General features: G+C 43.5%; 1 protein-coding gene across 1 annotated transcript in view; it reads right to left on the bottom strand.

Annotated features, from left to right (window-relative positions):
• The window catches only part of ripor3 (RIPOR family member 3), a gene marked incomplete at its 5' end in the record, with an annotated part of 39,586 nt that extends 31,318 nt beyond the window's left edge, over positions 1 to 8,268 (bottom strand). Inside the window, 6 exons of the mRNA XM_083661979.1 lie at positions 1,343 to 1,492; positions 1,855 to 1,908; positions 2,173 to 2,196; positions 2,580 to 2,658; positions 4,541 to 4,696; positions 8,171 to 8,268. Coding sequence (XP_083518105.1) covers positions 1,343 to 1,492; positions 1,855 to 1,908; positions 2,173 to 2,196; positions 2,580 to 2,658; positions 4,541 to 4,696; positions 8,171 to 8,268 — 561 coding nt within the window. The remainder of the gene's footprint in view (positions 1 to 1,342; positions 1,493 to 1,854; positions 1,909 to 2,172; positions 2,197 to 2,579; positions 2,659 to 4,540; positions 4,697 to 8,170) is intronic.
• Positions 8,269 to 14,535: the final 6,267 nt, after the last annotated feature.

Below are 14,535 nucleotides of genomic sequence, written 5' to 3'. Positions count from 1 at the left end.
AATATTAATTTAAGCCTTTGTGACATCAGTTTCAAAGACATTCTCCAACACAAGAACAGCATTGACTGCCTGTTTGCTCGTGTTTTTCACTCTCTGTGTTACACACACATGACTACAGGGAGCAAGAACGTCACCATGACTGACTGGTGTCAAATGAAAATATATTTCCACTACATCCTAATGTGTTACAGGGTGGAGAACGTAACCTTTTCACCTTCTGAATACAGGAGCTGGTCGAAATAGTGACAGGTTTTATCCCTGCAACAGCCAATAGCATGACCTTCATCAGAAGCAAACTGAACCCCAGGCAGATATTGTAAGTTGCTCTCGATAAGAGCGCCAGCTAAATCTCTCAAATGTAAATATCTGATTGGCAGTATTCCACTGTGAAAGAAATGGATACAATAATTAGCTGTGTCTGTGTTTCCTACAGGTCTCCTACCTGCAGGCTGTGTCTGTGGTTCCTACAGGTCTCCTACCTGCAGGCTGTGTCTGTGTTTCCTACAGGTCTCCTACCTGCAGGCTGTGTCTGTGTTTCCTACAGGTCTCCTACCTGCAGGCTGTGTCTGTGGTTCCTACCTGCAGGCTGTGTCTGTGTTTCCTACCTGCAGGCTGTGTCTGTGGTTCCTACCTGCAGGCTGTGTCTGTGTTTCCTACCTGCAGGCTGTGTCTGTGGTTCCTACAGGTCTCCTACCTGCAGGCTGTGTCTGTGTTTCCTACAGGTCTCCTACCTGCAGGCTGTGTCTGTGTTTCCTACAGGTCTCCTACCTGCAGGCTGTGTCTGTGGTTCCTACCTGCAGGCTGTGTCTGTGTTTCCTACCTGCAGGCTGTGTCTGTGTTTCCTACAGGTCTCCTACCTGCAGGCTGTGTCTGTGGTTCCTACAGGTCTCCTACCTGCAGGCTGTGTCTGTGGTTCCTACCTGCAGGCTGTGTCTGTGTTTCCTACCTGCAGGCTGTGTCTGTGTTTCCTACAGGTCTCCTACCTGCAGGCTGTGTCTGTGGTTCCTACAGGTCTCCTACCTGCAGGCTGTGTCTGTGGTTCCTACAGGGCTCCTACCTGCAGGCTGTGTCTGTGTTTCCTACAGGTCTCCTACCTGCAGGCTGTGTCTGTGGTTCCTACAGGTCTCCTACCTGCAGGCTGTGTCTGTGGTTCCTACCTGCAGGCTGTGTCTGTGTTTCCTACCTGCAGGCTGTGTCTGTGTTTCCTACCTGCAGGCTGTGTCTGTTGTGTTTCCTACCTGCAGGCTGTGTCTGTGGTTCCTACCTACAGGATGTGGCTGTGGTTCCTACCTGCAGGCTGTGTCTGTGTTTCCTACCTGCAGGCTGTGTCTGTGTTTCCTACCTGCAGGCTGTGTCTGTGGTTGCGGTTGAGCTCCAGCAGGCTGTCTCTGGAGGCCCGGGTGGACGGGGAGAGGGAGAAGGCTCTCTTCATGTTGACCGCTCCCTGACACAGCCTCCACTGGATGCAGTACGTCTCATACAGCTCCTCTACCTGGATGGACAAAGAGAGACAGAGACGTAGAGGAGGGGTTCCAAAACTACGTACCAAACCAAATTTCACAGGGACCACTTTTACTGCATATACCAAACCCCCCTAAAATGACATTAAATTAGCTGATTTAAACATGCAATAGCAGCAGAAAGGCTAAATGTCAATATAAGGCTACAAGCTGTTTCAAAACGGACACAGACACACACGCACGCACGCACGCACGCACGCACGCACACACACACACACACACACACACACACACACACACACACACACACACACACACACACACACACACACACACACACACACACACACACACACACACACACACACACACACACACACCAGTGGGTATTTACCTTGCTGATTTGGAACTCTAGTCTTCGTATATACCTCTCCAGCGCTCTGATCTCCTGTGGAAACAGAAAAAGATGATGGATATGTTTTTCCCCACAACTTTTCTATCTATTATCTACTGTAGTATTTACAAAGTATCTATTATCTACTGTAGTATTTACACAGTATCTATTATCTACTGTAGTATTTACACAGTATCTATTATCTACTGTAGTATTTACACAGTATCTATTATCTACTGTAGTATTTACATGTCATAACAGCCCTCAAAATGACTTTGGATTTGATTGAAAAAAGAAAAGAAAGGAAGGACAGATTACCTTCTCCAGGTCGTAGAGAAAGGCCTGGAAATAGAGAAAAGAAAATGCTTATTTCATCATCATCATCATCATCATCATCATCATCATCATCATCATAATCATACACACATATAAAAGAGAGCACACACAAACTACATATTCCATGTCACATGTTTTTGTAAAATACTAATTTTTCATGAAAATACGTTGCATACCCACATTCACGCTGGCTGACAGACACACACACACACACACACACACACACACACACACACACACACACACAGACGCATGCACGCAGGCACATGCACGCACACACACACACACACACACACACACACACACACACACACACACACACACACACACACACACACACACACACACACACATTCACTCTCTCTCTCTCTCTCTCTCTCTCCCCTCACCAGTCTGGAGTTCCTCTTGGTCTCTCTCTGCTGTGAAGACAGGAAGTCCATCTCTGTCTGGTGACCCTCCAGGTACTCCCTACAGGAAGTGACATCAGAGTTAAGGTTTGTGTTTCAGAGTGACTCCCTAAAACACAGCATTGCATCATGCCTTACATCCTGCGTCACAGTGTTACAAAGGTTCCCTGGTCCCCGGACCCCCATTTGAGAACCGCTGGCCTAATGCACCTTTAAGCCCAATAGTAACGTATGTACTTCAGCTCTTTAACATACATTATAATAGCCTTATGATAACCTGTCTTTAAAGAACAGAAACGATGACTCAGATTGTTAAATGGTCTAGTCTAGTAAGCTGATTGGTGAGTCTTCACTCAGACGCTGTGTACTGTATAGCAGACAGTTGCAGTGCATAACTGGCTCAGTTTTAAAGAGCGTTTCCCACTGTCTACACAGTGAATTTCAGCTTCTTCCCTCTGGTCTGGATGAAGGTTTATAGTCCCAAAGTGCTATAGAAATAGCTCTGTTCCAGCAGCCATTATCGAGAGGACCAAGTCGGAGTGACATTGTGTGGTTTTGCATGGCTTTCTGTTGTTGGATGTGGTTCTGTCCGGGAATGCCATGATGGCTGTCTGCAGTGGGGCTAGAAGAGATGGCAGTGGGAATGATCTGGGTGGTCAGGTCACTCTAGTCTAATTGTTTTTGGAAATGAAGTGATGGGGTTTGGCAGCTTGAGGGTTTGTTGGGGACCCTCTGGAAGGCCCTCGGGGGGCCCCGCCCACGTTTGTTTATGTACTTATTTTTAGCTTTTTGCATTTTGTCATGTGATCATTAGAACTCTGAGCATTTGTTTAGTTTATTGTGCCCATTAGTCGATGCACAAGCGGCAGACTAGTCTTCCTGGGGTTCATTTTAAAATATCAAAGTTAAACATTAGAGTTACCAAATACAAGAAAGCTGTCGCCATCAGTCACTTGGCACTTTTATGTGTGTCTACTGTCTGTGTTTTTAAAATGTGTGACTCTCTTACACTATTTTGCCTGTTTAGATGTGTAACATGGCCTCCCTCCCCCCATTTCTTCTGTTTTTGCTTTGTTTGTTTGTTTGTTTGTTTGTTTGTTTGTTTAATTAATTGCTAGTAGTTTATTTGGTGGCTTATTTGTATACTTGTTTCTACTGTCTAGGTATTTGAGGCCATTTACAGTGCACTAACATGCATTTTCTGTGATCAGATTGCAATCGGATAGTGCTTGACCACATTAACCTGATTTCATTTACACCTGGTATTGATATGTGTCTCCAGTGTCCACATTGAGATCAGATTGCGATCGCATCAGCCAGGCAAGCTCCACAGTGTAGAGCAGCAGAAAAACAGCGGTGAATGTTGTTGTATGTGGATTGAGAGGACGCATTGCATTTACACTTGTGCTCAATGTGGTCACAATGCGTCCCTGACCACCTCCAGAGGACACCGTCCTCAATGTGTCTTGGGGCGTTTACACCTGTACTTTCAAGTGGTCAAGCCCTATCAGATTGCAATTTGATCACAGAAAACGCATGTTAGTGCCAGGTGTAAATAGCCTCTTTGTGTCTTAAATGTTTCTGACACAGTACTGCATATAGGGAAGTGCAAGCTATGACTGTACAGTATATAGTCATATATACTGTGTATATATATATATATACACATACATGTATATTAAATTCTTGCGTGACAACCTATAGCTTTCCCCTCTGACACTGCCTGTTTTATTGTCGTATATCAGAAAATTAAATAAAAAATATTTGGGGGGGGGGGGAGTGACTCTCTACAAACCAAATCTACCTATGGGGACAAATGACTAACCTGAACCTAACATGAATAGCAGTACAATACATGTACATAGTTAAGCACATAGCTAATATACATAGCCTTCATCATATTAACAGTACTCTACTTAGGCCCAGCTCACAATAGTACGTACTTGAGCCCTTTGCGTAGCGCCTGGAAGATCCTGTCTACCTCCTGTGGCTGCTGAGACAACATGGCTCCTCCCACTCTGCTGGGAGACAGGTGCACCCTGGGAGATTTACCTCCGGCCATGGCTTTGGAACGGAGAGAGTTACGAACAGAGGAGGACCTGGAGAGAGAAGGAGAGAGACAGAGAGAGGACAGAGCCAGAGGGAGAGGATGTTCTATTTAGGTCCAATAGCGCAATACATGAGCAAGAGGTATTTTTTAGATAGATAGATAGATAGATAGATAGATAGATAGATAGATCGATCGATAGGACGTTTATTTACTGTAAAATCATTATCTATGGCGGCACTGTATTACAATTTACAGTAATCAATGAATCAGTTTTAATTTTGGCTCCTGAATAAAAAAATATATAAATCAACTAAATTTTTTCAAATGGTGATGATGTCATTTTGAAACAAAACTCGTCATTGTTGTTGCCCACAATGAATTTGAGGGAGGAGCGATGGATGACCCAGTGCGTCACACACACACACACACGCACGCACGCACGCACGCATGCACACACACACACACACACACACACACACACACACACACTAGGGATGCAGCGGTTTCCGGTTTGAAGGTATACCGCGGTTTGAAAAAGCCACGGTATCAAAACCACTAAATTTTGCCGTCATACCTTCTCCACGGTATCAGCTGTTTCCCTGAGAGAAAGTGCCCAGGTCCCTTGCAGAGACAGAGTGCAGTTACGCGGCCCCTCCCCCTGCTGCATGTGTGTGTAGAGCAATCAGTAGCTGGCAGGCCGCAGCTGCGTCATCATCATCAACGAGTCATCATTGTTGTGTGAGTGGCGTGCCGCATGACAATGGCTGCCAGAGAGGTGAAGAACCCCCCGAACTTTTCCCCCAGTCAAAAAAGGACAAAATCGGTAGTGTGGGACTATTTTGGTTATCAGAAAAACGGATGGCCAGGGCTTACAGGAGGAAGGACAGCCAACATGCAAGACATGCAGGCGAAGAGTGGCTGCACTAGGAGGCAATAGCCTACCTCAAACATGATAGCCCATCAACACCAGTCGTCCTCATTTGCAAAATTCAAGGTACTTAACGTTGTCTTGCTTCATCATGCATCACATCGGACATAACGCTAAACCATTTCCACCGGCAGGTTTGAGGAGTAGCTAACATTAACGTAAGATAAACACTCATGACTCATCATAGGCTATCGTTAACTTGGCTAATTAGCATCAGCTGACTAACGTTAACGTAACGTTACTTCTTGACTGAGTGATCACGTCTTGTGTAGGCCAGGCTGGCCAGCGCCTCGTTATCAAAAACATATTGCACTGAAGAGAGAGAAGTAACGTTCAATAATGTAGAAACTAAGACTCCTCCAGCCTGCCAGTGAATTGAGGCACAAACAGTGTGTGTGTGTGTGAGAGAGAGAGAGGGGGAAAAGACAAGCGCTCAGCACAGGGGCAGAGGCATGTGTGAGACAGAGGGAGAGGGGGGTGTGTGAATGGGGGTGTGCGCCATCAACGTGAAACAATCATTTGTGTCCAGTGCAGTCAGTGTCCATCCGATTTTTACAAAAGATAAGCATCTATTTGATATTATGTGTTTTAGTTTTACATAAAATTAGATTAAATAAATCGTCATTTATGATAAGTAAGAATAGTACTGTAATATATCCAAGCACACACACATTCGCAACAGTTAACTGTCATTACAGATGTAGGTTACATTAAAAAAAAAAAAACTTTTTTTAGGCTAGCAGTAGTACTGGCACCAGCGGAGGGGTATCCACATCAACAGCTGCAGAGACCAGCCAACAATTCAACATGCATTTGCCTATGCACCCAAATCCAAACATGCCAAATAATTAAATGATGCTGTGGCATACTTCATTGCCAAAGATATTTTTGTCATCATGGTCCCGATTCAACTATCATTTTGTTCATGGTAAAAAAAAAAATGTTTTTTTTTGTGCCATATTTGACAAGAATACATAAAGGTCCGCGATACCGTGATACCGTGAAACCGTGGTAATTTTCTCCAAGGTTATCATACCGTCAAAAAATCATACCGCTGCATCTCTAACACACACACACACACACACACACACACACACACACACACACACACACACACACTCAAGAAACATAAAGGATCATATTTTCAATTTGCAAACTATAATTATGCACAATTTGTGACAGAATGTTCACTATTATATTCAGCCATTTCTCAAATCGCACAAAGAGTTTCAGCTCTTTAGAAAATGTCTGTGATAATTATGGACACATACAACTTTTTTCCACAGAGTTTCATGCTGGTCGTTCCTGTCAGTGTGTGTGGCGTGTTTGTGGCGTGTTTTTCTCTCATGTTCATGTCACCATCAAAGCTCCATAATGAAGAGTCATGGAGACCACACTGTTACAGGCTGCAGGGTCTGGAGACTCCGGAGACACTCTGGAATGAGTGTGTGTGTGTGTGTGTGTGTGTGTGTGTGTGTGTGTGTGTGTGTGTGTGTGTGTGCGCGCGCGCGTGCGTGCGTGCGTGCGTGTGTGTGTGTGTGTGCGTGTGCGTGTGCGTGTGTGTGTGCACGCGTGTGCGTGCGTGCGTGTGTCAGCGTGAATGGTATGGGTATGCAACGTGGGTGGGCGAGGCATTATTATAGATTTACAGTAATAAGATTTTGTCTCCCATCTGATAAGATTTTTGCTCTTAGATGTTTTATTACAGAAAGTGTATGAAACCCGTGACCAAAATAGCCATACATTCTGTCATTATGTCACTTATGGTTGTAATTTTAGTGAAAATAAAAGATTCCCCTTTTTGCTGGGTAACCGCTGGAACCCCCTCAAGGACCCCCTGTGGGTCCGTGGACCTCCCTTTGAGAGCCATGGCTGTATAGGTGTAGTGGTGCCGTCAAATTCAGACATTGAGAAGGGGTTGACATCACGTGGGTTATATATGACATCACGTGGGTTATATGTGACATCACGTGGGTTATATATGACATCACGTGGGTTATATATGACATCACGTGGGTTATACATCACGTGGGTTATACAGTATATGACATCACATGGGTTATATGTGACATCACGTGGGTTATATATGACATCACGTGGGTTTTTGACATCACGTGGGTTATATATGACATCACGTGGGTTATATGGGTTATGAGTTATGGTGCATTACTTTACATAGGTTCCATAGTAGAAACCTTTCATGAATGTCTCTTCATGTGAAAGGGAGCGAGTGTGTGTGTTTGTGTGTGTGTGAGCGTATGTGAAAGACTGTGTGTGTGAGGTTGTGTTTTCCGTCTGTCTGTTTATCTCTCTCTTACACAAGCACACACACGCACGCACACACACACACACACACACACACACACACACACACACACACACACACAGGAAGTGCATTCCAGCGCTGTGCGTTTTTTAACATGACATTTTGTTCTCTCCATCTTTCTCCCTCATTCTCTGCCCCTCTCTGTCTCCCCTCTCTCTCTCTCTCTCTCCCCCATCTCTCTGTTCATTTTGTACTTCAGTAAGTACAGCAGTAACTAAGCTGTTGATTATTACTAGCGCTGTGATTGACTGTGACAGCCTGTCACTCACCGCTGTCGTCCAGTCAGAGAGCTGAACCCGGTGAAGGACCGGCTCCTGTGGACCAAACCTCCGTCTGACGGAGAGTCGAACTGCAGCTTCACCGACATCCTACAGAGAGAGAGAGGGAGAGAGAGAGAGAGAGAGAGAGAGAGAGAGAGGGAGATAGAGAGAGAGAGAGAGAGAGAGAGGGAGAGAGAGAACAGAGTTAAAGGTGCAATAAGATTTTGCTCATTCTTTTACTGCCTCATCTACTGTACATAAAATGAACATAATTTGCAGGGTATTGATAGGGTTGCTGATGAATACCAGTGATTGAAAAAGAAACACTCCGTTTTCAGGACTTCTGCTGTAATTAGCTATAGCTTAGCTAGTTAGCTTAGTTGTGATGAACCAGAGACTGGCTGTAACCAGGCCCGTAGCTACCATTGAGGACACCGAGGTCATGACCTCGGTATTTTCCACACCAATTTTTTTTTTTTTGTTCTAAGAAAAATAGCCCCGGTCCCCAGATCTATTCATCTGTCATTGATGTTTTAATGCGACAGTTGATCGGAAATGCAACAATTTGCTTCCTCTCTGTGTGCTATAGAAGGAAGAGAGATAACTCACAACATTCAGATCTTGCATTGGGGCTAGATTGGGGCTAGACTTTGGGGACAGTTCTATTGAAGTGAATGGGTAAGTAACTCCCCTGTAAGTGATGTTTGTGTAGATGGGCCATTATATTTAATTGAGCAGTATTCTGCCATGTGACCTGTATGCAGAATATAAATTATATTATATGGGGAGACATTTATTTTTTGTATCATTTTAAAGCAACAGCACAGTAAAGAGGATATTAATCTAACATGATGCCTGTAGTTTTTTTTATAGATCTAGCCTCTTCATTTTGCTCTCAAAGTGCACCAGATTGAAGCATTTGACTTTAAAATGGACAAAATTGTAAAGTAAAATGACCTCGGTATTTCTCAAAGCCTGGCTACGGGCCTGGCTGTAACAGACCGTAACAGACTGGAACAGACTGGAACAGACTGTAACAGACATTGGGCCATCGGTGAGCGTCTGTCACCCTCGTTTTTTTGCTGTGTGTCCAGCACCGTAGGCGCTAGTTGAATCGGGCTGTCACTAAGAGAGTGCACTGATTGGCTGGTCAGCTTAATAAGCCAATCAGTGTACGAGAAGAGAGGGCATGCACACATTTCTTTCTCAATTTTCAACTTCACCTAATCTGACCATTCCAATACAGTGTATTGGAATGGCATCCAATGATGTATTGAAGAAACCCACCTACAGGTGACGTGAGGCAACACAACATTCGATCTTAGTTCCCTCTAGTTCTTTGACGTTGGTTTGTGCACTATTACTTTCATCTCATCATCACATCTGCAGACCATCTGATCTTCTAATCTGAGGCTCCAGGGTTCAAGTCCCCGTTACAGCTTCAACAGCCACTCTTTTGTTACAGAAAGGGAACAGTGGGGGCAGAATTGCTGGAAGCTGCTGGCTCATTCTAGGGAAGCTCAAGACAATAAATCACATGTGTGCAGTAGGGCTGTTCGATTTGGCATCAAAATAAAATCTCTGATTTTGTGTGTGTGTGTGCGTGTGCGTCTCTCGTTATCTTGTGCAACACGCTGCTCGCACTCCGATGTGTGCTTTTTTGGAGGTGTTGAAATAAGTTTGTTGCGCTGCTGTCTTAAGTAGCCAGTAGCCACGGCCTTCAGAGAGACTTTACAGCGGGGAGGAGGGACGAGGAAGAGGGAGAGCTGCCGTACCGTAATTACCCTAGTTAAAGTGAAAATCGATTTGACGATTTTCATTTTTTTTTACATCGTGCTAACGAATTAATTCGAATTACGATTCAAAATCGATTTATCGTGCAGCCCTAGTGTGCAGCATTCATCTTCTAGACTAGTCTGATCTATCCATGTATTGCTTGCTATGTTGGTAGTCCAGGAATTTAAGTTTATTATGTTGATTCATATTCATATAATATGCATATTGTGTCTTTATTCTTATCAACTGTTACAATAATAGTGGCATCAGCGCCTTCTTCATCCACTCAACACATGCACACAAGAAAACACTGAAAACACAGACAACCAAACACTGAAAACACACACAAGTTCAAACACTGAAAACACACACAACCAAACACTGAAAACACACACAAGTTCAAACACTGAAAACACACACAACCAAACACTGAAAACACACACAACCAAACACTGAAAACACACACAACCAAACACTGAAAACACACAACCAAACAGTCACAGCCGCCAAAAGCAAGCCTCCCTCTCGCACCTATACTGTACAATCCCCATACTCTCTCTTTATGCATAGTTGTTTAGTATCAAAGGTTAATTTTGGGCCGTGTACTGTATGCATTCCCCCCAGAGGAAAATTATGACAACATTTCTAAAGGTATAATTGTGGTTTGCATGTTTGTGGTTTGAATGTGTGGTGCCCCCCCGTGGTGCCCCCTCCCTCCCTCCCTCCAGCCCAGAGAAGGCAGATTGGTTGGTGCACTGCCTCTGGGCCCTGGCCTGATGTGATGCACTGTATGGATAATCCAGATCAGCTGCTACTTGAGCTGTTTGCACTCAAATGATGTCTTTCTGCCTGTTAGCCTGTTGTTAGATGGTGTTGTTGTCTTTGCTCCCCAGTCACACACACACGCACGCACACACGCACGCACGCCACACACGCACACACGCATGACGCACGCACGACACACACATGCACACACGCACGACGCACGCACGACACACACACACGACGCACGCATGACACACACGCGCGCGCACACACACGCACGCACGCACGCACACGCACACACACACACACACACACACACACACACACACACACACACACACACACACACACACAGACAAAACCATAAACAGGAAACAGAGTACCAGCATCTCTGGGAACCATTAAGAAAGGAACATCCTCAAACAATACCACACACACACACACACACACACACACACACACACACACACACACACACACACACACACACACACACATTGCATATCCACAAAGAGAGCGATTATAGAGGGTTCGTTAACGAAAACTATGACGAAATTTGTTCGTCAACTACCTTCTTTCACCATGGCTGCGTTCCGCCGACATGGAAAAGTGCAATGGAACAGTCATTAAATTGGGCACAACATTTTCAGCTAAAGGTAAAACTGTTAAATGTAGACATCTACTGTAAAACAACTTGGTTACATTTTGGGATAGGCTTTGGTCATCGTTAAAGATTGTAAAAAAATATATATATATATATTTCCTTCGTACAAACAGCGGTTTGTTATTCAGACATAACAGACATCATAATGTGTTCAGTGACCAATCAGAATTGAGGATTCAACATTGCCGTATAACAACAATCCACAGAATCACACATACACACAGTCTGGGTGTCTGATGTGGTTTGTGTGAATGCTGTGGGATGCTGTCGGGTCAACAACACCACCACTCTGTTTGTCACACGGTCATCAGCTGTTTCTGTCTGACCACATCCAACACCAAGAAGAAACAACAAGCGCTATCCAAAACCATTCTCCAACATCTATAGAACATGTACACAAACAAGTGTTTTACAATATAAAGAGGATTTCAAGGCTGATTGAAATGAGCAGTTTGTCAAATGCAGAGGTGGAAAGTACTCAAGTACAAGTACAAGTACTTGAGTAGTTTTTTGTACCATTTGTACTTTTTCAGTATTTTTACTTTTACTCTTGGGTCATTTTAAAAATATATATTCTACTTGACTACCGGTACTTTTAAATGCACACTGAGTAAATGAGTAAATTTAGATTTTTGTTTTGCACACCGCACTATGAAAACAGCACGGTAGCATTGGGACTGCTCGCTAACAGGTCCAGAATCGCTTCCGCATTTAGGGCGCCCACACTGGCGGCTCGTTAGTGCAGCGGGCCAATTAAATTAAATCGCATTCAAGACTGGCCAATTGAATTAGACAGGTGTAGACGATCACATTATAATGATCCCCATCGTCACAAATCTCAGTTTCATTTAACACTGCTGATAGCCATAGCTAAATGGATGTAGCCTGTGTGATTGTGATATTGCTGCTGCTAGCCGCTCTAGCCTCAGATTCATCTGTTGAAAATATAGGTTCACAGAGCTTCAGATGTATCCGCTAAATAACCTTTGACCGTTGCATTCCATGTCTATGAAGTCAGCTCCTCTCTTTGCCTCTCCGCTGGTCTTGATGCCAAGGCAATGTGCAATAACACAACAGCGGTTTCTGCAGGTCGTCTTGTTTTAAGATCATTTTATACCAGAAATGACAGCATGCATCACTTATTGTGTTCTCAACGTGGGGTTCAGACCACCAGGGGTCCTTGAGGGGGTTCTAGGGGCGTCCCAAGCAAATAGAGACACTGCGGAGCACGTCATCATTCAGAAAGCACGCCCAAAACGGGGGGAAACGAAAACTCCTGTGGTATATTTTATATTCTCAGCTGAATTAACAACACCCCCCCCACCCCCCCCAAATCCAGGCGTTCTCCTATGTCACCTGTTGCACACAAAGATCATATATACGGAAGATGAACACTCCAACTTACTTCCTTGACAGCTAGATTCACATTTTTCGTCTCTCCAAGTCTCAATGACTTTCTTGTTTTGATCGGGAGTACAAAAAAACTTTAATTGGCGATTTTTTTTTACATTTGTTGTCTGCGCAGCCCACCACACAACAGCTTTTAGCTATGTTTAATTCAAGGGAAATGATGCTGGTGTGTGGAAGTGAATGGGGGGCTTTCCCCCGTGATGGGCGTGGCCTATTTCATGCAGTGTCTCTATTGGACGATTTGTTAAACTAAACCATTATTCCATTGACAAGAAGTGAACACAATTAGAGAATATAGAGGAATGACTGTTTTGATCATCTCTCTATGTACTGTTCAATACAGATGGAATTATGGACAAAATCACACTACAGTAACAATACAAATACTCTCAAATTTGGGTCAGAGACCAAAATCTAATCAAATGGGGGTCCGGCTCTAATGTGGACTTAAGTTAGAATCCCTGCACTGGACCACCCCGCTGCAGCTCATGACCAGGATGTGAACCCAGAACACGCTGACACAGCTTATTTGCGGCCATTTTAACTAATTCAACATAAACCTGAATCAGTCTGCAGTCCTGCGCCAGTGTTTGAAAAACAGCGGTGAGGATGCCAACAGCAACAGTGCAGCCGAGCAACCGCACACAACACACTGCGATGGAGAAAGCAGGTCTGAGGAGAGTCAGACAGGGAGACTGCCATATAGACACAGGCACGCACGCATGCACGCACGCACGCACACACACACACACACACACACACACACACATACACACATACACACATACATACTGTACATTTCTTTTAAATTGTTTTAAGTGTTTTATGTTTTTTATGCCTCGTCTTTTATGTTTTATGTGAGGACCACAATGGAAATAAGCCCTCTGACTTTTTTGTGTTTTTATCCTCGGTGATTGGTATATTGTCTGTTCTTTCATTACTATATGTACTGTTGTGTTATTTTATTTGATCACCAAATAAATTCATTCATTCATTCATTCATTCATTCATTCATACATACATACATACATACATATACATACATACATACATATATACATACATATACATACATACATACATATATACATACATACATACATATATACATACATACATACTAGGGATGTTCATTTTGAAAATTTTCCAAAATCGATAATTGGTGAAAATTAACGATCAATTATCGATTATCGATAATATTAATACTTAGAAAATTTAATTTTTTTTTTTTTTTTTTTTTTTTTACAAAATGAATGCCTATGGCAGAAAATACGAAAGACAACGTGTTCTCTCAATGAACTCTTTATTTCAATGTGTCTCCTCTCCAACACTGCCGGTGCGAATTTCCCATGTTTAAAACAGTTTTGTTGGCACAAAGGCCCGTGCCCAGCCAGAAAACTAGAGACTATATGAAGCTCCACCTCACGTTAGTCGGCTGTGCAATGGAGTGGGGCGAGGAGGAACGAATTCCACCAAAAACCTAGTCCAATTTTTTTTTTTTTTTTTTTTTTTTTATAATTAAAAAATCGATCCAAATGCCACAGGATCGATTCCAATCCTTAACGATCAATTATCGATTTTCGATAATTGATGAACATCCCTAATACATACATAAATACATACATACATACATACATACATACATACAGATACAAATACATTCATCCTGTGTGTCCAATTAAAGGAAACATGACACGCTCAGTCCTTCATTTATACCAAGGGGCTCAACTGTGTTCAGAGTGTGAATCCAATATGCCTC

The sequence above is a fragment of the Poromitra crassiceps genome, assembly GCF_964638095.1.
Source record: "Poromitra crassiceps genome assembly, chromosome: 27".
NCBI classification, from domain to species: Eukaryota; Metazoa; Chordata; class Actinopteri; order Beryciformes; family Melamphaidae; genus Poromitra; species Poromitra crassiceps.
This window is presented reverse-complemented; position numbering and strand designations above follow the sequence as displayed.